The sequence below is a fragment of the Leptopilina boulardi genome, unplaced genomic scaffold (assembly GCF_019393585.1).
Source record: "Leptopilina boulardi isolate dan_hultmark-lab unplaced genomic scaffold, ZJU_Lbou_2.1 LbouV2_31, whole genome shotgun sequence".
NCBI classification, from domain to species: domain Eukaryota; kingdom Metazoa; phylum Arthropoda; class Insecta; order Hymenoptera; family Figitidae; genus Leptopilina; species Leptopilina boulardi.
The window spans coordinates 1691124-1717874 of NW_026137874.1; the positions used below are offsets into that span (position 1 = coordinate 1691124).

The following is a 26751-nucleotide window of genomic DNA, read 5'->3' on the forward strand; positions in this document are numbered from 1 at the left end:
AAAAACGATAAAGTGAGGGTGTTCTTTGGCAATATCGATTGCGGGGTATTAATTAACAACATGAGAAAGGATCCAAGACGATCTCTATAGACGCGTGCGGTTATATATATATATCTTTTCGCGAGTGGGTACATATTGCCCCAAGGCCAGTTGGTCCTCGATAGAGTCCGCAGGACCCAATTTTACACTGCGCGTAAAACCTATCAACTGTTCCTATCACGATGTCTTATTAACGTAATAACTATTATTAACTGATCTATATATAGATATATATCAGATAATATAAAGATATTATTATTATACACTAACAGTTTATGAATTAAGATTAATATATTTTAAATTTGACTAAATTGCATTACATTGTTTGCGCCTTATTGAGCAAAAGTGACGCATTTTAACGCATTTCAATATTTATATATTTTTAAATCAAATTAATTTCCCTCTTCTGTATAAAAATAATTTACACTCAAGGAAAATTTTATTTTATTTAAATAATCGTTTATTTATTATCATAAATAAATATTTATATGTATTAAATAATTATTATTTGAATGGTATTTGTTTCTAATACAGAAATTATTTGGTTCACATACAAAAATTATTTGGTTCACATACAAAAATTATTGGTTCAAATAGAAAAATTATTGGTTCAAATATAAAAATTATTGGTCTTATTTAATTCAAATAAAATTTATTTGGTTCAAGTAAATATTTATTTATTAATAAACAAATAACTGATTATTTTAATAAATAAATTTTTTTTAGTTTCGGAGGCACGGTTAGACAAATTAAATTTAGTAAAATCATACCTGATAAAAGTCATTGATGTAAAACAATCCATACCTAAAACAAGGAAAAAAAAATTTTCATTAGGAAAATTCGTCAAATAAAACAAAAGGATTTTAAATGAATAAAATTAAATAATAAATTATAATATTATAATGTAAAATTATATAATGATATAAAATTTAATTATGAAAATTAATTGAAATTAAATTATAAATCTAAATGTGTAAAAATTCAAAGTAGAAAAATCAACTATATAGATATAAAGAAGTCTTAATAGTAATAAGTAAAAATAAATAGTACAATAAAAAAATAAATAAAATAAAATAGTAAAAAGAAATAAAAATGTTTTAAACAATAAAGTCGTTCATAAAAAAAAAGAAGTGGCAGTTGTGTAGTGATTTCGTCGAAAGAAATTCTTTCGAAAATAAAAAAAGAAAAAAAAATCAAGAAGAGGATTGCTGAGTGCATACGGGCAAAGTTATACACGTTAGCATGCTGGTGACCAGCTGCACTTGGGGTTTTTGAATTACGCGACTTTAGATGACACACTATTACGTATATACCTCAAGTATATATATATATAAGAAGGGGTAATTGGAGAAGGTGACTTTATTTAAACCTAATCCTGGATTTATGGTGCGAGTCTCACATCTTTAAGAAGATTTAAACCCATAAATGTATAATTCTTTTTTTTGCCTATAATAATTATACTCTTCGAATTTTTGTATAATGATTAGAAAACAATAATAATAATAAAGAATTACATAGTTTTTCTATATAAATATAAGGGATAATAAAAAAATATTGCAGAATAATATATTGGGTCATGAGAAATTATTATGAGCCTATTGCCGTTGACAATTCGTGTTCGTGAGAGAGATAGTATCATTTAAAGCTCTGGAGATAAGTGGCAATGCTACTGCGTGAACAGACTATGAGCCCGTAACACGACACCTAGTGTAAATAATGTGCTGTTGCAAAACCACCCAAAGGTACAAACAACCCAGTTTAAAAAAAAAAAAGGAAAAAAAGAAAAGCTAACATGCAACCTGCGAATGTAATCTTTCGTTTATTTTACAATATTTCAGTCGATACTCGACGCTATTAGGATATATAAATAATAATTTAATTAGTTCGTCTCGTCAAATCGAAAAGAAACAGAAAAAATACCAAAATTTTACTCTTACGTTTAAGAATAAATCTGTTTAAGAATAAAATTCGGATGGGTCAACTAAAAAATTTTATTAAAGCAACAGAAAAATTTTTGTTTCTTAAATGCTACAACCATAGGTTTTATTGTTATCTAAACACTTTTCTATTCTTAAAATTAAACTAATAAAAATGAATACAGATGCTAATAAATGTTTGCTGAAAAAATTTGCTACAGCAGCTGCATAAAAAAAACAACAAAATAATTTAAACCTTTTACAGTAAATTTATTTACTGTGCCTATATATTAATGAGAAAATTTTGCTATGGTGGCAAATTGAAAAAAACAAAATTCAGTTTATCTCTTAATTACGGATTCGATAAATTTAGAATTACTCTTTTTGAACCCGATTATTAAATATTTAATTATCATTAAACTTAATTGGAATTCGATAACTAATTAAATAATCTCGACTTACGAATATTAAAAAAAAAAAAAAATGAATCGAATAAATTTTTACATACACAGAAACTTATATTCACAAAACAAGATTTTCGCCGAACATTCACACAATTTGTAAAAACATTTATGCAAATATAAAATATAACCCCGCAAGAAGAAAAAATACATATCTTTAAACTCACATAAATTTTTCGATAACTCGTCAATCGGTGAAAAATTAGTTCAATATTAAAAAGTGTGGATTCGTGTTTCAACGCGATATTTCCATCGAATATACTGAAATTAACGGTGATGAATGTGGTCATGTATATATACAACGCAGATATGTTTCTCGAATGAATGGATGGATGATATGTTTCTGGATGAGGGAAAAAAAAAGAAACATTTTTCGCGTGTTTTGACACGGCAACTTTTACATATGTACTTTTATATGTGCTACCTGGTGCAATTATGTTGTCGATGTATCCCAAACCCATTCGTTAACGCGAAGAGGCAATTGCTAATTGCCGCGCAACCTCCAACTGTAATTAGCCAATGGGCGGAAGTATTTCTTATATATTCGATTCTCCAAGTAAAAAAATTTTTTTTTTTTAAACAACCCCGCACGAAAGAGATTTCTCATTATTTAAATTCTGATTTCCATAATTGCAAAGTGCTAAATCCCAATAATTCAAATTTAATTCGTTTTGCCTGATTTTTTAAAGTAACGAAAGTGGGGGAAAAATTTTTATTTCAAATAATCGATTACTTGACTATTATCAAATAAATATTTATACTTGAACCAAATTTTAAAATAATTGAATTAAATAAATATTCGAACCAATAATTTCTATATTTGAAAAAAAATACCGAAAAATTATTTGGCTAAAAAAAATATTTATTTGATAATAGTCGATTATTTGAATTAATTAAATTTTTTTTGTATTGTAATTTATTAATTCTAATTTAGAAAGTAAAATTTACCAAACTATCGTTTGTAATATTTATCAAATCCCTTCCTCAAAAAAGTATAATCATTGTCTCGCGGCTATAAATACGTACATTCTATTGAAATTGTTATATACCAAGAGTATAATTTGAATGTAAAAGAAGAAAAATTTTCCCGAAATTTCAAAATAAACGTTCTTATATATATAGATATATTAGACGTGTCGAAGAATAATCAAGTGTATGAAATATTAATGAGGCCGCAAATTGGACATTTTAAAGTCGTTTCTTGGCGGTAGTTCATTGACCGTTGGAAGGTGGCTCTTTTTTCTTTTTTTTTTTTTTATTTTGCGGAAGATCGGATTTGTCAGATATAGACGGGAAGGGAGAAGAAGAACAAGAAGTAGAAGAAGAAGAAGAAGCGGGTTTAAAAGCAAGGGCACCCGGCTAAGCCCCGAGGATACGAGCAGCTGTTTTCGGGTGCGATGACACTCCGCAAAAGCCTTGCAAAAAAAAAATAAAAAAAAAAAAAACCGCACACAAGGGCCAATCTCAATGGGCACGTGCCCTTACGAGTCAATTCACTCTCGACAGACTTTCATCCTTATCCTTCTTCTCCACCTTCTTTATACCACCCTCCCGCACCTCATCTTTTTTTTCACTCAAAAATTATATCCCTAAAAATTTTAACTCCTTTTTTCCTCCTCTTCAAAATCCATATATATATCAAGTTCAAAGAACTCACAATATGTTGTATTTTTCCATACAATTGAAGAATTGTCTTTTTAATAGGTACAAAAGATATACAAAATTTACTTGACCACTCAAATCCGGTCCTTTGTTATTTCACATACAAATGATGAATATCGAACATTCACTATACGATGATATTTAACATTAAATTGATTTTATGATTCTTTTTTTCAGTAATTTTCTCGTTAATAATTATTATTTTGTGCCGCATGTTTTTTAAGGCGCGCGCGCGCGCGAGTACACGCATTCCGGAAGTGATTGGTTTAAAGCATGTGTGACATGTATAGAATGTTTTATTATATATATAAAGAAAGATTGAGCCTTCTGCAACTCATCTCATATCGTAATTTAGGCTTTGGATATAGTTTATGGCTTTATTAACTTTATCTCGTTCTCTTCACATAATTTCCAACATCAGAGATTGACTTTCGATCTGTGATGATAAAATCGTCATCAACAGCACTACCACCCCTTTCAATTACAGTAAGAACAAAAAGGTACGTGTTGAATTTTAATATAGAAAGATGCGATTAACATTTTTTTTAAGTATACCTTTTTGTAATCATCACATGTTTTATTAATCTTTAAAATAATAAATAAATTAAAATTACTTAAAGATCCGAATCAGCAATGTAACTTTTCCTATATTAACCATTGGAATTAGTTATTGTAATTTAATATTTTAATTAACGGAAACAATAATTATTTTCTTATCTTAAATAAAAGTTACAAATTTTGTAAAAAAATTTAGAAATAAAAAATAAATTATTTTATAGAATAAGGGATTATTTTTGTTTTAATAAAAAAAAAAAAGATGAGCCTTGACACGAAATGAAAGTGCAGAGAGAAAATTAATGATAGGGCCAAAATACACAAGACTTATATATATGCAAACAATGATAGTTTGAGACATTTGATTAGCAATCGCGGTATTTTCACGAAATGGCATGTTCACTTTTGTTTGCACTAAAATATGAAAGATGTGACTCTGTGATATCATAATTTAAACCTCTGTTTACCTTGGTTTCGAGCTAACAAAATATATATGTATATACTGAATAACACAAAAGCGAAATTCTACAGTTTCATAGACATGATTATATCCTCGCGACAATTAATTCTATAACTTTTTTCAAATTACCACTTTGCATGCGATTTTTGTATTAAACTTTATATAGTATACATAGAAAAATTGTCTAATACACACACTCCTTTGAGGTCTCAATGTCTTTTAATACTTTGTCAACATAAAACTTTGTCATACACACAAATTTGAAACTATCAAATTGATACCAAAAATATCAAATTGATACAAATTTTTATATCAATTTGATATTTTTGGTATCAATTTGATACTTTTAAATTAGTGTGTACCTAAACTTGTTTAGGGCAAAAAAAATTGACTGCTACAATATTGTGTATGGTGGGTCTCAATTTCTATCCATTAAAAATATTAATGAAATTTATAATAATAACCATTCTAGTTATTAAATTAAAAAATGTTAATATCTAATTTCTACTTCAATAATTAAATTAAGACTATCATGGAATTCCCGGAAAATTATCTTGAAGATATCAAAAAATCCCAAACTTTATTTTCACCAATCGCAACATCCGTTGGTTCAATTAAAAGGTACTCCATACATTTTTTCTTCGAGACTTGCGGGTTAAGACATTAGTGCTATTCCGCATTTTTTAAAACATCGAGATAATCGCTCCGGAATAGGACCAAACTCTTAACAAGGAAATTGCCTTCAAAAAATGTATGGTGCAATTTTTGATTGGACAAACGGATGCTGAGCTACACTCAAGTAAAATTCCGAAAAATTTTCGAAAAATTAAATTTGCGAGATAACTACTCCGGAACACCACCAATAAAATAAGAAAAAAGTTTCGAACAAAAAATTTATGGCTCACTTTTTGATTGGTCCAGCAGATGCTGAGCTACACTCAAAAACATTTTGGAAAAATTTTCGAAAAATTAAATTCGTGAGATAATGTCTCGGGAATAATGCCAAAAAATTGAGCAAAAAGTCTCGAGCAAAAAATGTATGGCGCACTTTTTGATTGGTCCAGCGGATGCTGAGCTACACTGAAATCAATTTCGGAAAAAATTTTGAAAAATTAAATTCTCGAGATAACTTCTCCGGAATACCGCCATTAAAATAGGAAAAAAGTTTCGATCAAAAAATGTATGGCGCACTTTTTGATTGGTCCAGCGGATGCTGAGCTACACTCAAATCAATTTCGGAAAAAATTTTGAAAAATTAAATTTTCGAGATAATTGATCGGGAATACTGTGAAAGACTTAACCCGGGAGTCTCGAACAAAAAATGTATGGCGCACTTTTTGTTTGGTCCAGCGGATGATGAGCTACACTCAGATAAATTTTTGAAAAAATTTCGAAAAATTAAATTTGCGAGATAATTGATCGGGAATACCGCCAAAGTCTTAACCCGGGAGTCTCGAACAAAAAATGTATGGCGCACTTTTTGATTGGTCCAGCGGATGCTGAGCTACACTCAAATCAATTACGGAAAAAATTTTGAAAAATTAAATTTTCGAGATAATTGATCGGGAATACTTTGAAAGACTTAACCCGGGAGTCTCGAACAAAAAATGTATGGCGCACTTTTTGATTGGTCCAGCGGATGCTGAGCTACACTCAAAAATAATTTGGGAAAATTTTCAAAAAATTAAATTCGCTAGATAATTGTTCGGGAATAATGCCATTAAAATAGGGAAAAAGTTTCGATCAAAAAATGTATGGCGCACTTTTTGATTGGTCCAGCGGATGCTGAGCTACAGTAAAAAACAAATTTGGAAAAAATTACAAAACATTAAATTTGCGACATTATCGGTCGGGAATACCACCAATAAAATAGTCAAAAAGTTCCAAACAAAAAATGTATGGCACACTTTTTGATTGGTCCAGCGGATGCTGAGGTACACTCAAAAACATTTTTGAAAAATTTTCGAAAAATTAAATTCGCGAGATAATGTCTCGGGAATAATGCCAAAAAATTGTGCAAAAAGTCTCGAACAAAAAATGTATGGCGCACTTTTTGATTGGTCCAGCGGATGCTGAGCTACAATTAAAAAAATTGGGGGAAAAATTTTCGAAAAATTAAATTCGCGAGATAATGTCTCGGGAATAATGCCAAAAAATTGAGCAAAAAGTCTCGAACAAAAAATGTATGGCGCACTTTTTGATTGGTCCAGCGGATGCTGAGCTACAATTATAAAAATTGGGGTAAAAATTTTCGAAAAATTAAATTCGCGAGATAACTTCTCCGGAATACCGCCATTAAAATAGGGAAAAAGTTTCGATCAAAAAATGTATAGCGCACTTTTTGATTGGTCCAGCGGATGCTGAGCTACACTCAAATCAATTTCGGAAAAAATTTTGAAAAATTAAATTTTCGAGATAATTGATCGGGAATACTGTGAAAGACTTAACCCGGGAGTCTCGAACAAAAAATGTATGGCGCACTTTTTGATTGGTCCAGCGGATGCTGAGCTACACTCAGATAAATTTTTGAAAAAATTTCGAAAAATTAAATTTGCGAGATAATTGATCGGGAATACCGCCAAAGTCTTAACCCGGGAGTCTCGAACAAAAAATGTATGGCGCACTTTTTGATTGGTCCAGCGGATGCTGAGCTACACTGAAATCAATTTCGGAAAAAATTTTGAAAAATTAAATTCTCGAGATAACTTCTCCGGAATACCGCCATTAACATAGGGAAAAAGTCTCGAACAAAAAATGTATGGCGCACTTTTTGATTGGTCCAGCGGATGCTGAGCTACAATTAAAAAAATTAGGGGAAAAATTTTCGAAAAATTAAATTCTCGAGATAACTTCTCCGGAATACCGCCATTAAAATAGGGAAAAAGTTTCGATCAAAAGATGTATGGCGCACTTTTTGATTGGTCCAGCGGATGCTGAGCTACACTCAAATCAATTTCGGAAAAAATTTTGAAAAATTAAATTTTCGAGATAATTGATCGGGAATACTGTGAAAGACTTAACCCGGGAGTCTCGAACAAAAAATGTATGGCGCACTTTTTGATTGGTCCAGCGGATGCTGAGCTACACTCAGATAAATTTTTGAAAAAATTTCGAAAAATTAAATTTGCGAGATAATTGATCGGGAATACCGCCAAAGTCTTAACCCGGGAGTCTCGAACAAAAAATGTATGGCGCACTTTTTGATTGGTCCAGCGGATGCTGAGCTACACTGAAATCAATTTCGGAAAAAATTTTGAAAAATTAAATTCTCGAGATAACTTCTCCGGAATACCGCCATTAACATAGGGAAAAAGTCTCGAACAAAAAATGTATGGCGCACTTTTTGATTGGTCCAGCGGATGCTGAGCTACAATTAAAAAAATTAGGGGAAAAATTTTCGAAAAATTAAATTCTCGAGATAACTTCTCCGGAATACCGCCATTAAAATAGGGAAAAAGTTTCGATCAAAAGATGTATGGCGCACTTTTTGATTGGTCCAGCGGATGCTGAGCTACACTCAAATCAATTTCGGAAAAAATTTTGAAAAATTAAATTTTCGAGATAATTGATCGGGAATACTGTGAAAGACTTAACCCGGGAGTCTCGAACAAAAAATGTATGGCGCACTTTTTGATTGGTCCAGCGGATGCTGAGCTACACTCAGATAAATTTTTGAAAAAATTTCGAAAAATTAAATTTGCGAGATAATTGATCGGGAATACCGCCAAAGTCTTAACCCGGGAGTCTCGAACAAAAAATGTATGGCGCACTTTTTGATTGGTCCAGCGGATGCTGAGCTACACTGAAATCAATTTCGGAAAAAATTTTGAAAAATTAAATTCTCGAGATAACTTCTCCGGAATACCGCCATTAACATAGGGAAAAAGTCTTGAACAAAAAATGTATGGCGCACTTTTTGATTGGTCCAGCGGATGCTGAGCTACAATTAAAAAAATTAGGGGAAAAATTTTCGAAAAATTAAATTCTCGAGATAACTTCTCCGGAATACCGCCATTAAAATAGGGAAAAAGTTTCGATCAAAAGATGTATGGCGCACTTTTTGATTGGTCCAGCGGATGCTGAGCTACACTCAAATCAATTTCGGAAAAAATTTTGAAAAATTAAATTCTTGAGATAACTTCTCCGGAATACCGCTATTAAAATAGGGAAAAAGTTTCGATCAAAAAATGTATGGCGCACTTTTTGATTGGACCAGCGGATGCTGAGCTACAATTAAAAAAATTGGGGGAAAATTTTCGAAAAATTAAATTCGCGAGATAATGTCTCGGGAATAATGCCAAAAAATTGAGCAAAAAGTCTCGAACAAAAAATGTGTGGGGAACTTTTTGATTGGTCCAGCGGATGCTGAGCTACAGTAAAAAACAAATTTGGAAAAATTTTCAAAAAATTAAATTCGCTAGATAATCGTTCGGGAATACCGCCATTAAAATAGGGAAAAAGTTTCGATCAAAAAATGTATGGCGCACTTTTTGATTGGTCCAGCAGATGCTGAGCTACACTCAAATCAATTTCGGAAAAAATTTTGAAAAATTAAATTTTCGAGATAATCGCTCCGGAATACCATAACTGTCTTTAGCAAAAAGTAGCGAACAAAAAATGTGTGGGGAACTTTTTGATTGGTCCAGCGGATGCTGAGCTACAGTAAAAAACAAATTTGGAAAAATTTTCAAAAAATTAAATTCGCTAGATAATTGTTCGTGAATAATGCCAAAAAATTGAGCAAAAAGTCTCGAACAAAAAATGTATGGCGCACTATTTGATTGGTCCAGCGGATGCTGAGCTACAATTAAAAAAATTGGGGGAAAAATTTTCGAAAAATTAAATTCACGAGATAATGTCTCGGGAATAATGCCAAAAAATTGAGCAAAAAGTCTCGAACAAAAAATGTATGGCGCACTTTTTGATTGGTCCAGCGGATGCTGAGCTACAATTATAAAAATTGGGGTAAAAATTTTCGAAAAATTAAATTCGCGAGATAACTTCTCCGGAATACCGCCATTAAAATAGGGAAAAAGTTTCGATCAAAAAATGTATGGCGCACTTTTTGATTGGTCCAGCGGATGCTGAGCTACACTCAAATCAATTTCGGAAAAAATTTTGAAAAATTAAATTTTCGAGATAATCGCTCCGGAATACCATAACTGTCTTTAGCAAAAAGTAGCGAACAAAAAATGTGTGGGGAACTTTTTGATTGGTCCAGCGGATGCTGAGCTACAGTAAAAAACAAATTTGGAAAAATTTTCAAAAAATTAAATTCGCTAGATAATCGTTCGGGAATACCGCCATAGTGATTAGAAGAAAGTTTTGAACAAAAAATGTTTGGCGCACTTTTTGATTGGTCCAGCGGATGCTAAGCTACACTCAAAAATAATTTGGGAAAATTTTCAAAAAATTAAATTCGCTAGATAATTGTTCGGGAATAATGCCAAAAAATTGAGCAAAAAGTCTCGAACAAAAAATGTATGGCGCACTTTTTGATTGGTCCAGCGGATGCTGAGCTACAATTAAAAAAATTGGGGGAAAAATTTTCGAAAAATTAAATTCGCGGGATAATGTCTCGGGAATAATGCCAAAAAATTGAGCAAAAAGTCTCGAACAAAAAATGTATGGCGCACTTTTTGATTGGTCCAGCGGATGCTGAGCTACACTCAAAAACAATATGGAAAAATTTTCGAAAAATTAAATTTGCTATATAATAGCTTCGGAATACCACCAAAAAAATGAGCAAAAAGTCTCGAACAATAAACCAGTATAGAAAATAAATGCGAGCCTGTATATAGACAATAGATCGCTGTGTACACATAAAAGGTGGTATAAGGTTCAATTCATACGTTTAAATATAACAGGGATCGCGTTTAACACGAATTGGAATAATGACATGACCCTACTAATATAAATTAACAATCTAGTCCAAACTCTTCAAAGGTCTAATAATGACAAATAAAATGTCCTAATTTCATTGTTCAAATATTTACCAAGTAATTCGTTAATGAAGCCTGTTTCACTATACATATCACTATATATTGAGTCAATTTGCCTATATACATATATTTAAGAAAAATAAATTCATAACCCAAAAGTTTTAGTTTATTTCGCAAATAAAAAAATTAAATTTGTATGTATGTAATATAAGGGAGTTAATTAAACAAGGAATATAAAACTTTTGTTATAAACTTTTTCCACTAGGGGAGACCGAGGAGGAAAGTAACAAAAATCAGTTTTTTTATGCTAGCATTAAAAATATTTGTCGGATAAATTTGTCCAATATATTAAATGAAAGCTTGGACATTCACCTTTTAAATAAAATTTGAATTAAACATTTATAATAAATTGACAGTTCACAGTATAACTTTTACGCAAGCTCTTCATCTGTTACTTTCCTCCTCACCCCCGAGGAGGAAAGTAACAAGCTCCTAGGAGGAAAGTAACAGTATCAAATTATGTAAAATTCTTTAGACTAATGACTATTATTAATTAGAAATATTTTTATTAGGAACACATAAATGTTTAAGTACCCTTTATACTTATTTGGCACATATTTGGGACATATTTCGAACATTTTATGAATTTAGCTCATTTTTTTTCTTAAAGATATTTTATGCTTACCTAGATCACAGGTTTTTCTTAAATAAATCTCTGTTATTCGTAAAATTAAATACGATTTGCTTCAATCATTAGTTAAAACATGGACAATATCGACAACAGGAGAAAAGTAGCGTGTTACTTTCCTCCTCGGTCGCTTTTTTCTTGTATGTCAACAAAAAAGTTAAAACTACACAAATGTTAAATTGTTTGTTTAAGCACAACTTAAAGACAGATAATAAGGCTACAAAATAACGAAAGGCACATTTTGAAAATCAATAAAATTAAAGAAATACGAGACTTTGAAAATTTGAACGAAAACTTACTTTTGACGTTTTTTCTGCACGTCACACCGGAATCAGACCTAACCTTTCCTGTCAGGCTCAGACACACTATGGAGGAGGAAGGGGAAACAGTGCCGACTAAAAATATGTTTGAACCATGTCTATCCGATAATTTGTTTAAAAGTTATAAGCTTTGTTACTTTCCTCCTCTGTTACTTTCCTCCTCGGTCTCCCCTACTGCAAATATAAAAAACTTTGCTTATTTCATGCTTTCAAAAATATATATTGGGCATTTCATGTGAGATTTTTATTCAAATTCTTTTTGTCTTAGATATTTTTTTCGAATCTGTAAGAACAAAAATAAGAAAATATTTTTTTACAAAAAGAAATTATTTCAGTTTTTACGAAAGTAGTTATTTTTATAATAATAATTAAATAATTATTATTTGAGTCAATTAAATGATATTTGTTTTAAATTTAAATTACTAAGAGAAAACCTTCATAATTTTTATCAAATTAAATAAAAATTTCAAAAAAATATTTTGAATAAAAATTTCATTTGTAATGCCCCATATATTTTATATATTGATTGTAATATTGTAATATATGGTGAGAAAATATAAACTTTGTATATATATGTATAATCTTAATTTTGCAATAATCGAAAGTGGTGAACACATTACTTAATGATTTTAAGAACGTCATTATCGCCGGAAGAGACAAAAAAAAGGAAAAAAAAATCTAAATATAAAAAAGCACAGTGCAACAAATGAGTGTATAAAAGAAGTTGAATATACTAAAGTTATCAAGTTTACGCCTAATTATCTCGTCGAGAGTCCAGATCAATTCAAAAACCTCGAAACTGTTTGGAGAATGCGGGCTAAAGAACTTATTTACATAATATTAAACATTGAAAATTGAATTTTTTTTTTTTATAAATATCTCGGAATTCATTTAGTATATATGGTCCAATAAAATGGGTGATTCAAAGTAATATTACGGGGGAAATTTCGAACGAAATTTTTAAATTCCACAATGTTTCGCGATATATTGAAAGAAATCGTGTTTTTTAATTTTTGGTTTAATAAGAATATTTAATTTTTTATTGAGTGCTTATACCGGAATGCTGATGTTAATACATTTATATACACTGTACGTGTCAAAATAAATTAGTTCAAAAAAAATTTTATGGATCAAAAAACACAATAATGTTATTAAATAATAACAATAATTAAAAATAATCAAGAAGATTTATAAAAAAATTTTAGCTCAAAATAAATCTTCTTTTTTTAAATTATACAATTGGATTTTTCAAAATTTTTAATTGTAATTTTTATTGAAATAAAATTTTTAATTAAATATTAAATTTAAAATTAATTTATTTATCCTTTTACTAAAATGAATTTATTAAATTACTTTTTTATTCAAAAATATAAGTTTCAAATTAAATTCATCTTTAAAAAAAGAACCTAGGTACGTTTTGCAAAGTAGGAGTGACAACATTAAATCTTGTTTTTTACTAATTTTTTTTTTTAATTCCCCTTCGTGATAGTGTGTCATAAGTGTTTTCATGAGAATACTCTAAAAAGTAATTATTTACTTTGCCACCGGGAGACTCGTGGGATCACAGTTTTGTTTCAGAATAAGGTTCCCCTTTGCTTATATATATATATATTGTTAGTCGGGGGAGGACTTTTATTAAAATTGAATGTCACAGAGAACACACTTCGTGATTCTTTATGTTATAATTTAACATTTTAAGGTTCTAAATTTTATCTCAAACATTTTATTTATCAAAAGTCTAAAAAAAGAAAGGATTTATCACACAAAGCAAAATTCATGTTGTCAACAGTTTTTTTTTTTGTGCTCCTACTTTACATTTTTTTCTCATTTCACGCTTATTAGGTTAATTAATTTTTATTCAAATATACAATTTTTTAATGAAATTATCATTTATGATTAATTTGATATTAATATTTTTTCTATATTATATTTTATTCTCGAGAGCATTAAATGGTAATGATAAAATCATGAAGATTTAAAATAGAATAAAAAAAAATCTATTAGCATATATGTATATAGGAAAATATTGATTTAAAGGCGCAAAAGAATGTCGGTGTTTCTTTAAAATGTGCCTCATTATTATTAAGCAGGTACACTTCCTTCTACGTTTTTAGTGCAGCTGCGAATCGAATTACGCTCGTTTGCGCGCCACGTTTCATCAAGTTTATAATCATAAGAGCACACCGTGACATACGCGAGTACACACTCGGGTACAATCTGTCACTCGAAGCAGCTCAAAACCCATCAAGGAAATTAATAAATTCTGATAAGTAATCACCAGGTCTAACGTATACATACATATATATATATATTCTCAACATATTCGCTCGATAAGTGCGCGCCCCCACATTTTTTTTTATATATTTTTTTTTAATCGCATATTGAGGCACGTGTACTCGATCAAAAACTACCTCGCTTCTGTAATCTTCTCATTCATCATCTTTCAATGTAAAATGGTCCAAAAAACCAATTTTTTTTTTTAGTTTGAAAAATTTATATAAAATAGAATTTATATTAATCTTCGATTGAAAATTCAATACTTTATATTTATTAAATGAATAATTTTTATCTAATTTATTAAATTAAATTTTTTTATTTAAATTTGTTTCAATTTAAAAGATAATTTTAAACGAAAAAATCGCGCAAAAATATTGCAGCGATACACGCGGTAATTTTAATTTTTTTTTTTAATTTAAATTTTGAAATTATAAATAATTGTTCTCAAAAATCATTTTGCTTATAAATTATTAATTTGAAAAATTTTAAATCTAACCTTGAATTCCATTTGCTCGATCTTCATTTCCCAACAGCATTCTGAAGAGATTTTCCATTTGAAGAAAAAAATGAAATCACTCACACGCGGTTTTAAGAATTTCGAACACTCCCGAAAAAACTTATATTACATATTTAAATACTTTTTATTGAACGAACGCGGTTTTAAGAAAATTCGAACACTCCCGAAAATAATTTTTTAACAAAAAAGAGAAAGAAATATAAAACTTGTTAAGAGAACGATTCACATTATTTAAATGAAGTATATTTTTCAATATTATTTAAATAAATTTTAATTTTCACTGCATTTATGACCTGCTATTCAAATTGGGGTCCATTGTTTCCAACCCTCAATGTCAACTATCTCGAAATGTAAACAGAGGTCTCCCGGAGGGAATCATTGTTTTGTGGCATTATACCTGCGAACCCAAAATATTTCGAAAATTTTATTTAATTGTTTTCACTTACAGAATAAATAAATATAAATTACTACAAATTGTAATATTTATAAAAAATTTTAAATATAAATTTATAATTTTATTTTTATTAAATATAGGGTAAGTGTACCAATTACGGCGCGTTCATAAAAAATAACTATTATTACTATTATATTTAATATAAATGTTGCAAAATGATTAAAAAAAATTATTTTAATCTTTTTTTAATACAATTACGTATAAAGATGCACATTTAAACAATTAACAATTATTAATTTAATTATTTGAGATCAAATTTTTTTCCGCGCCGCAATTGAAACATTTTTAAGATTTCTATTGGCTCCAATTTCGGCGGGCAAAGTATCGAAGTATAATCGATTTTTATAAAGTTAAATTTTTTTTAATATCTAAATAACATAAGCTTTTAGTTTAATAAGTCTTAAATGGAGTTTATACAATAGAAATGTCGAATTTTCTATTTCAAAGGTGTTTTGACTCGAATAGCGCCGCTATTAGTGCATTTACCCTATTTATTTATATTTTTAATATATTTTTATTTAAAATATTTTTTATTAAAATAAAAATTATTATCTAGAAAAACTAACTAAAAATAAAAAAAAACCATATTAAAAAATTCTAAATAAAATAAAATTTGAACTTTTCTTCCAAGAAAGTATTTGTATATACGAAAAAAATTTGAATCATTTATATAAAAAATAATAATATGTTTCAAAAGTATTTTAAAAGCTTTTTAGTTTAAAATACAGTTTAACGGGTAATATATAATTTTCCACGCGTTCGTTTAATAGTTATTATTTTATATATACTATTATCGCAAATATTTTCAAGTGGCCTGAAAATTTTATATTTATACTCATTTGTCTTCATCTGCTCACTTGTGTGTGCTTTCTCCTTTTTTTTGATGATTTTTATGTCAGTCATAAAGAGAAATGACAATAATGAGACGCATGAAGACAAGCTTGAACGTATAAATATGATTTTACATCGATTAGCGCGCAAACACAGACGCAATACAGTGTGAGGCGAAAGCATATATATATACCGATATATTTACACGTATCGTGGAGCAGGTGAATAAGGATATCAAATTGATTCACGTTTGCTTGATCGTTCGTTATTCGCGTGTCGAAAAAAAGGCCTTTTAATGTCGACACCATTAACGACTTAATTATGCTTTAATGTTTCATGATTTTGGTAAAGAAAAAAATTACTCACAAAAGGAGTCTCAAAAAAAATTTTTTTTTTGCCTCTTGATATTTTTGCAATTTTACTGCAATATTAGAATATTGAGGTAATAGCGTGGGGAATATTTTATAAAATTAATAAATATTCACCAGAGAATTTTTTGCACAGTGAAGACAATCACAATCAGATGATACTTATCAAGCCATTTGTCCACGGAGATCCCTCCTTTAGGTTAAAATCAAAATTTTCATTTCAACAATAACCATTAACAAGGAGACCGAGTTCAAATGGCTCAAATTTCTCCTCTTTGCGCACCGAGTGCTGGATCGTCATTTCTCCAAATGATCGGATCTGAAAAAGATAAATTTAATAATTAGTTTTTAAAATCGAAAAAAATTTTTAAAAATAAAATATTTTTCAAGATTTCGAAAAAAAATTATATCTTACTAAAGAATTATCTCAATTTTTGGCTAATACAAAAAATTTTGTTAGCTACAAAAAAAAGAATAACCAATTTCGAATTTTTAAAATCTGCTTCAAAAGAATTTTTGTTTTTGATTTTGTGCTGGATCGTCATTTCTCCAAATGATCGGATCTGAAAAAGATAAATTTAATAATTAGTTTTTAAAATCGAAAAAAAATTTTTAAACATAAAATATTTTTCAAGATTTCGAAAAAAAATGATATCTTACTAAAGAATTATCTCAATTTTTGGTTAATACAAAAAAATTTTGTTTGGAACAAAAAAAGAATAACCAATTTCGAATTTTTAAAATCTGCTCCAAAAGAATTTTTGTTTTTTGATTTTGTAAAAAAGCATAATTTTCCTTTTAAAGAAATCGGGTGGAATGTTTTTTTGTTTTTTGTTTTTAACGCAAAAATTACAGTTTTGCAATCCAAAAATGTATTCAGTCGCCAATTGTGACTTGTACCATATAATTTTGTATATATACGGTTAAAACGGGTCACTGGGTTTTCATTTGGTTTTATTTTTCGCGCATTTGTCGTCGGCAAAATATCGCGCGAGGTTTATTCATTTTTTGGCTGTATATATGTATATATAATAAAAAAGGAATATTAAGCATTAAACGACCTCCACCGTGTCTTGAAAGAAGTAATCTTGTCCCATTACTTGAGATTAAACGCGAGAATAATCGCGTTTAATCTCAAGTGATGGGAACAGTGAGTAGATTATATGTTACCACCATGAAATTTGCGCTTCAACTTACTTTTTTTCATCAGTAATTTGCTAAAAGTGTTGGTTTATTATACTTTTTTTGGTAGCTTTCTATTTAGTACCGAAAAATGTCTAATTACAATTTTTTTTTTTATATGAAACAAAAATTGAGATAGAAATTTTTAAAATATTTTTGTCTTTTTTATAACCCAGAATAAATTAGAAATATACCTAAAAAAATAAATTATTTATTAATAATTATAATAAAATTAATAATATTAATAATTTATAATAAATAATAAATTATAATAATTTTTTGTATAAATACATGTTTGAGTAAATAAAAATATAATATAATTATAATAAATAATTTTTAAACTGTCAGTAAAAAATAATTGTTTGTATTCGTCTGTGATATGCAACCCGTCATACAAGAATTTACAACAAATTGCATAACTTAAGGCAGAGACAAAAGAAGAAAATAATTTTAGGAATATCGGAAATTAAAAAATATAAAATAATTAAATTAAATAATTAGTATTTAGTAGAATGAAATAAATACTTTTTAAAAATATTTTTAGGTTATTTAAACTTCTAAAATATATTTTCGAAAAAATTTGTAAAATTAACCTATAAATAATTTTACTGAATTTTGCAATTAGAAATTCTCATTTTATATAGAACATATTTGTCTTCATTTCATAATTAAATAACATTAATCAACTAACAAAATAAAGGACATATATGTGTGTGTAGTATAAACAATTTATGATATTAATAATCGGAACATTTTCACTTATTTATGATTAAATTGTAAAAGAACTTACAAAATTTCGATCTTCAATCATATTTCTGATGATTTAATTTCATTAAAGGAGGCAGATTTAAACTTTAAAGTAACTTATTTTTCATCCACAACAGTTAAAAAACAACTTGTTATTTTATAAACAAAACATTCTGTATTATAAACTTTTCAGTGTGCTGCCTTTGAAACGGTCATATTAGACTTGAGACACTAGCGCCACAGCGGCTCGTATGGTAACTATAGAACTAAAGTACGTTCTGTCGATAAAGAAGAGAACTACAAAACGACAATAAAAAAAAATGTCAACAAACTGAATAGGTTAGGTATTGTCACGTTTTTGCAAATTTGATATAATATAAATTTATCAAATTTATTATAGAAAAAACAATGAATCTTTTACCAAAATCTCATGAAGAATTTAAAACTGCTGAATATTGGAATACATTCTTTAAAAAAAGAGGAAGAAAAGCTTTTGAATGGTAAATAGGTGTTTTTTTTTTAATTATTTCAATTTCTAACCTTAATTTATTTATTTACAAGGTACGGTGAATATCCCGAATTATGTTCCTATTTATTTAAATATATGAAACACAAAGATGATATTCTTGTTGTTGGATGTGGAAATTCTACTCTTAGTATGAATCTTTATGATGCCGGTTACAGGTAAATTTAATTCATAACTTTTTATTATAAAATACAATATTCAAAAGGGGGACAATTTTCTTTTTATATATCAATGAAAATATTCTACAACTTAAATTGTGAAAATTAAAATTGTAATTGTCTTTAAAATTTTATTTAAACAGAAACATCACAAATGTTGACATTTCTGAGGTGGTTATTAAACAAATGCGAGAATGTAATAAGTCGAAAAGACCCGATCTTTGTTATGAGGTAATGGACGTCACTAAAATGACTTATCCAGATGAAAAATTTAGTGTCGTTTTAGATAAAGGTACTTTGGATGCAATTATGCCAGATACTACGGATGCAACATTAGAAATAGTCGACAAATTTTTTAAAGTAAACTTTTTTTTATAGTAAAAAATATTTTGCAATTGTTTTGATTTTAATTTTTGTTTAATTGTTGTTCGAATTTAAAAATTTTTTAATTTTTTTTTCTTTTTATAGGAAATCCAGCGTGTTTTACGTAATGGTGGAAGATTTGTTTGTATATCACTTTTACAAGAGCATATACTTAAAAAATTAGTTTCATATTTTCCTACAGCTGGTTTTATGTTTCGAGTATCGCGATGTTTTGAAGCCGAAATGAAAACGAAAGAAGAAGAGGGTTCTACAATTCCCGTTTTTATAGTAATTGCGACAAAATTTAATAAATTGACTCAACCGGTACGAATCATTTATTTTTTATTTTAAATAAGTAAAATATTCTTATTTTTAAACAATAAATAAGAGTAAAATGTATTTTTTTTAAAGACTTATTAACTATTGATAGGTTCTAGAAATTGCTTTAGATAATGGACCACCAAGACGTGTTCAATTGATAGATGAAATAATATCAGCTGTAAATTCAACTCAAGAATCGGCTTTGATTTGCAATACACTTTATAAAGGAAGTGTTGCTGATGTAGGGGAAGTTTCTCTAGATTTATATCGTGCTGGCGAAACAATTCCAAGATATACACTTTATGTTGTCGATGAGCCAGTAAAAAATAAAAAAACATTCGCTGCTTTTATTGTTCCACAAGGAAGGTAATTGTGATAAAATAAAATTAAAGATTATTTCAATGGAAACAAAAATAATTGATTTGAAATCTTTTTTTTTTAATAGAGAATCAGATTGGTTCTTCAGTACAAAAGAAGGAAGACAACAACTTTTAAAAAGCACACAAAGAGATAGATTGGCTATTGTAATATTATGCCGTGAACAAAAATACGAGAATTTGGAAGGAGTAAAAAAAGAAATAAATGATAGTGTTAGAAATTTAGCTCCAATTGGTCTTGGCGCTAATGAAATTCCATTTTTATCACTTGGTGCCGATGTGGGAAAACGTATTATTTGTTGTGAAGGAACAAGCGAAATGAGCGGTGCTTATGTCGTGGAAGAAATAGAGGATGAAAATTCTGTTATATATAGACGATTAATTTTTTTAAATAATCAATTTACTATTCAAAGTGAAGCGAGATTGACAATCTGTAAGAATTTTTTTTTATTTAAAAATTAACAAAAAGAATTTTCATTTTGAAATTACGTATTAATTATTAATGAATTTATTTTTCTCAGCAAAATCAAGACGAGGGAAAATGAAGAAAATTATTGATCCCGGATTTTTAGCCTGCGAGCATCATATTTATATGAGCCTTGGTGTAAGTTCATTGACAAACATAAAAGAAGATCGAGAAGCACTTGTTATTGGTCTAGGTGGAGGTGGTCTTTGCACATTTTTGACTCATTGTTTTCCAAAGGTAAATTTTTTTTTCAATTTTTCCAATTTTAATAATTTTAATAATTAATATTTTTTATTTAATATTAATTAATTTTTGTTCACAGTTAAAAATAACAGCAGTCGAGATCGATAAGGAAATATTAAAAATTGCTAGTGAATATTTTGGTTTAGTACAAACAGAAAATTTAAATGTCGAAATAAATGATGGCATTAAATTTTTACACGATTCTAGTGAAAATAAAAGAAAATTTGACGCAATTTTATTTGACGTCGATAATAAAGATAGTTCACTTGGTATGAGTTGTCCACCAAAACAATTTATTGATGATTCTGTTTTAAAAACAGTCGCAAAATCATTAACAAATGATGGACTTTTTATATTAAATCTCGTAATAAGAAATCAAGCATTAAGACAAGGTGTAATTGACAATTTAAAAAATGTCTTTAAATTTATATCAAGTTTTACATTAGAGGGCGATGTCAATGAAGTTATAATGGCTTCAATGAATTCATTTATAATTGATGAATGGAATAAAAGAATAAAAAAAGCTGCAATTAATTTAAATAATCAAGCACAGGTGGAAAAATTATCCACAAATGATTTAATTAATGTTTCCAAATTATTGGAAACTTTGTCAATTGAAAATTGAAATTGTTAAAAAAAAATTACAATTCTTTTGTAAATTGTAATTTTTATTAAAAGAATTTTTTTGATAAAAAATGTATAATAATAGGGTAAAATTAAAATACATTTTTGTAAAATATAAAAAAAATTTTGATATCAACATAATGATTAATGTATATAAGAATATAGTAAATATAAAATGAATAAACAAATATTTATAAAACATATTGTAATTAAATTTGAGTGATGGATGGGTTTTGGGTAATACGTTTAAAATTCTTATTTCTAAGAAATTAAGAAATAAAAAAAAATTGAAAAATAAAATAATGTGACTATTAACCCATTTTGGCAACTTTATTTTTCATTCTGTTTAAAATTCACAAACATACTATATTTATAAAAGCATATTTATATTTATCAAGTACAACAGACGAAATAAAGAAACATACAAGTAAAATAACGAATTAATTCATTTTCTAGGAGAAAAAATTGAATTAATTTCATTACTTTTTATAATGTAAAACATATTTTCTCATACGTGACTTATTAAACTATTTTTTTTTTCATATAAATAGAATGTCACATATACGCAGAGAAATATTGTAATCAACACTTGGGGAGAGACGATTTCTTAAAATGAATCCACTTTTTTTTCATTTTCTTTTTTTTTTCTTTTCTTTATAACAGCCTTATGGAGTAATAAATAATTGTTTACAATACATACAAACTAACGATGTAATATCGAAATTTGCTTCACAAGCAAATCGACTATTAACAGATTTAAATATATATTTATATCTAGTAATAGAATTATGCTGATGCATTTTTACAATTCTGGATTTTCTATTATTCTAATATTGGTAAAATAGCCATTTAAAAATTCTTTACTTTTACGAAACTGAACTTTACAATAAAAAACAAAAAAAGGAATATTTACAAATAAAATATTTTAAAAATCCATAATTATTGTCACTGTATTTTAAATTGTTCTATGCTGAAGTTTATTTAAAATTAAAAATTAAAATTTTACCGGTGAATCGTTTTTTGAGTGAAATTTTAAACAAAGTTCAAATTAAAAATTCTTTGGATTTAAACAAATCATCACTTATGTTTATTCAAAAATTAAGACAATATATTGTAATACTGTTTATATTGTATAAGTAATATAATAACTTAAGAATAAGAGGAACTTAAGTAGTACTTTAAAATTTTAAGTAAAATAATTTTCTCACTAGGCTATTTTATCAATAAATTTTAACTTTATTTAAATAATAATAAAAAAAAAATCTTTTTGACAATCAAATTATCAAAAAAGACACACACACGCACGCAGGTATTTTGAGGATATATATTATATAAACAAAGTATTTTCATATTTTTAGGTTTTTCATTTTTATATTGTCATTGTATAATATTGAAGCTTTCAAGTGAGACCTAGAAAAATTCTCACTCATTAAAAATATTTATATACATTGTGAATAAGAACTCAGACAATATATCTGCAACAGTTTTTGTCAAAAATAATAAATCATTATTAAAAATTGAAAAAAGACATTTTTTTACTAAACAAAAATGTTATACTTTAATGAAAAAATTAATAATAATATATAAAATATAATTTTATCTTTTTCATTTCTCAGTCATTCAATTTTTGCCAAAGACTGTTGCTGATAAAAATTGACCTTTAATTTTCTGAATGCTACGACTCAATTTCGTTTTAAGAGAGAAAAAAAAAATAATGGAAAAGTAAATTTTCAATTTTATTTTTTGCAAATAAATATTTTAGATGCAGTGTATTGTATTGTATATACACACTAAATAAAAAATAAGTACATTTGCTAAAAACAAAATAAAATTGGTAAACTTGAGATAAATATAGAAAAAAATAAAAAAATTTCAAAAACTACACACGACTCAAAAATTGAATTACATAAAAAAAAAGTTATTAATAAATGCACATTAATCGTAAATAATAGAACGCCCTTCATGCAGAATTTAAGTATTCATATATAATCGCTCCTATTCCTTAAATTTTTTTTTTATTTTTCATTTGCATTTTATGGAGCAAATTATCACAGAGAGCATTACTGCAAACTACGACATTTAATTCAGGCAAGGTTTACTCTTCACATTTTCATTCTTTCGTTTGAAAAAAAAGAAACTAAATTAAATTTTCATTTTGAGAAAAAAAAATTCTATTATAAAAAGTCGAATATCAAATATCTTTAAAGAAGAATTGACTAGTATCTATTTTCTAAAGGACCAAACAAAAGAATTAAATTTTTTTCCCCTAAAGATCAGTTCTGAATTAAAAAAAAAAAAAATGTCTAATTTAAAAATTAATATTTAATTTCAATAACTGGGAAAAAAACACATTGTGCGTTCATGATACAAATTAAGTGTCAAATAATTATTAAATAATTAAGTATATTTAATCATTATTATAAATATTAACAAATCGAAAATTATAATTCCGAAATTTTTTTTTTGTTTAAAGAAATTAAACAATCTTCAAAAAAAAAAAATTTCTAGAATTTTTCGAGATTCAGTAAAACAATTTATTGTTGTCTTTATTCAAAACAAAAAACTCTCTTTGGTAATTTAAATAAAACTAAAATATACAATTACAAATGAGAATGATCTTTATATATTTATATTGTGCAAAGATCATTCTCTTATTCTAATTTTCAATTGTTATTTAATAATTAGTCATCGCCATTGAGTTAATTTGATATCCTACCTACTCTAAAATTTATCTACAATCATTTTTATATATCTAGTCAATTTGGGTGAGAAATTTTCCACATTTTTTTTTTCACGCACACATACATACACAATTTTATTTTACTTCGTGTTTAAAATAGTTACCAAAAAAATAACTGTAAAATAGTTTAAAATAATTTCTAAAAAGTAACTTTAGAACTATTTAAAATATATTAAAATATTTTTATATTTTAAAAATATATTAAAATATTTAAATAAAACATTTTGAAAAACACGAAATAAAAAATTTGCACAATATAATATTGTGAACTGAATTTATATCGATCAAGATCTTACAATAATTTTCTTTTAAATCCCATTGTTAATTATTCTCCATTTTTGTATCCTCTCCTCTTTCAAATTTTGATTCTCCTGAAATATTCAATAAGCCAAAAAAAAAAACCAAAACACAGTTAAATTTCCAAGAAATTACGAATATCTAAAAAAAATTGATCTACAATTTTTAACAATAATTTATCTTTTTTCTTTATCAAAGAAAAAGCATTTTTCAATATTATTTACAGTATTTAATTTCTCTAAAAAGCAAAATTTTATCTAAATTAATTTTTAAAAAATTTTGAAATAATTATTTGCTCTAAATTACAAGATTTTCATTGAAAATTAAAATATATTTTAAAAATGAATTCACATTAAAATAAATATAAATTTTTCAATTCATTAAAATTAAATTTAAAAAAATTATTTTTATATAAATTTCACTAAAATTAAAAAGTACAATATTTTTTTAAATTATATTAAAAATAAAAAATTCTTTTAATTGAAATAAAATAAAAAGAATTTTAAAATTGCTAAATTTGTTTGGCTCAAGTAGAATATTTGCAAAAAAAAAAATTAGCACTATAATGATAAACGAAGTCTTACGATTAAAGCAAAAACCTAGCGAAATACCATTTACAAGATTTCAATCTTTTTTTCTTGCGTTCATTTGAAAAAAATTATCAAATGGCACTACAGTCTTCTTTACTGTTTTTCCTGGCTTCTATTTATTTTGTATGAAAATTTCCCTTATTCGCAATTTTTTACTGTTGCAAAAAAAAAAAAAAATTCAAGTCCACTACTTTCAATCAAAAAAATTTTCTCACCATTTTCCTCAAGCCAGTACTTTTTTTTTCTTTCTTTTCCGAAGTTGGCGTTGCACTACTACTTCTGTCACTCTCATCTGCATAACCATTTGCCGTTGAACCATTCAAATGTCCATCAGTTGTAATTTGAAGACTAGAATTGCTAAATTTATTTTTATCCCAATTTTCCGTTTTTCGTTTACTACGCGATCCAAGTGCCGTTTTCATAAACGATGGTGATGATAATTTCGATTTGAAAATTTCAGTTTTCAATCCCTTTTTCACTGGTTCTTCTTCATCTTCATTACTGGACATATTTTTATGAATTTCATTTGGAATCAAAGAATTTTCATCACTACCACCTGATTTTTCGTTTGTTGATAGAATTTCAATTCTACCGCTAAGATTTTCATTAATCAAATCTCCATAATTTTCCCTATCAGATCTATTATCATTTAAATTTACAAATTGCTTTGGAACATCATTCGAAAATGTTCGTAAATTATTTGATGTACCACTAAAAACTTCTTTGTAACGTACAATATTGCTTTTAGTGTCGCCATTCATTGTTTTAAATGTTGTCTCCTTCTTTCGTTTTCTTTTCTTCTCTTTTCTTGAATTTAATCTTTGATCTTCTATCATTAATTCTTCATATGTACCAGCAATATTATTGGCAATTTCACTTGGTCTTCGTTTTTTCGATTTTTTCGGCAAAACCGTTTTTTCCCTAAGAAAATCCGTCGGTTTTCGACGTGTAACTTTATTATTTTCTTGAAATACATTTATTTCTCTATCATCATCATCGTCAACATCAAAATCAATTGTTCTTCGATAATATGAAATAATAAAACTGACAATAATGACATTTATACAGATGAGAATGACATGTTCACCGAGATAATATAATTTACTTTGCCAACTATCTCGATCATAAACAAGACTCTCGACCGATATTGAAAGACTTTTAATCACTTCGCGAAGTGCTGTAATTTCTTCCATTCTTTTTAAATCACGTTCTTCACCTTTACGAGATTCTTCACTCATTGCCAATGTTGCACGTTCAAGGGAACGTTGCATTTCCTCCACTTGTTTTTTATATCTTCGACTTAATTCTTCTAAATATTGACCACTTAATGACATATTACGCTCGAGAGCCTAAAAATTGATAATTCATTAATTTTATAATAAACAAAAACTAATAATCATTTTTAAATTATAAATAATAAAAATTGAAAATAGATTTTTTTTGTTAAATAAAAAAATAATTTTCAACATCTTAAGAAAAAAAAGGACAATCACGTGTTAAACATAATTCAATAAAAAGAAAACGTAATGGGATAATAGGTGAAAATCGTTTTACATCATTGTTTACATCACTTGTTTTCTCATTTAATTGGATTCGGTCGTCTGCGCGAGATATATTCAAAAACTTT

The 26751-nt window shown here is 27.3% G+C and overlaps 2 protein-coding genes across 7 annotated transcripts in view; one reads left to right on the forward strand and one right to left on the reverse strand.

The window, feature by feature from the left end:
- The window catches only part of LOC127283298 (SUN domain-containing ossification factor), a 172688-nt gene that overhangs the window by 127646 nt on the left and 18291 nt on the right, over positions 1 to 26751 (reverse strand). For 2 of the 6 annotated variants that reach the window (XR_007843331.1, XR_007843332.1), the window contains exons 6-8: positions 25340 to 26473; positions 16608 to 16809; positions 14817 to 15234 (exon numbers count right to left, since the gene is read on the reverse strand). Coding sequence is in view for 4 of the 6 variants with exons in the window: in XM_051308059.1 (XP_051164016.1) it covers positions 24559 to 24675; positions 25340 to 26473 (1251 nt within the window). In the remaining 2 variants the exon portion in view is untranslated. Of the gene's footprint in view, positions 1 to 14816; positions 15235 to 16607; positions 16810 to 21802; positions 24676 to 24920; positions 26474 to 26751 lie in introns of those variants that run through there. The other 4 variants (XM_051308059.1, XM_051308058.1, XM_051308060.1 and 1 more) reach the window with 3 other exon arrangements.
- LOC127283301 (eEF1A lysine and N-terminal methyltransferase homolog) lies at positions 18735 to 21687 on the forward strand. Its single transcript, XM_051308069.1, has 8 exons — positions 18735 to 18919; positions 18981 to 19103; positions 19247 to 19463; positions 19572 to 19790; positions 19897 to 20153; positions 20233 to 20597; positions 20686 to 20867; positions 20953 to 21687. Exons 1-8 carry the CDS (start codon positions 18828 to 18830, stop codon positions 21496 to 21498), a joined length of 2001 nt encoding a protein of 666 aa, XP_051164026.1. The 5' UTR covers positions 18735 to 18827; the 3' UTR covers positions 21499 to 21687.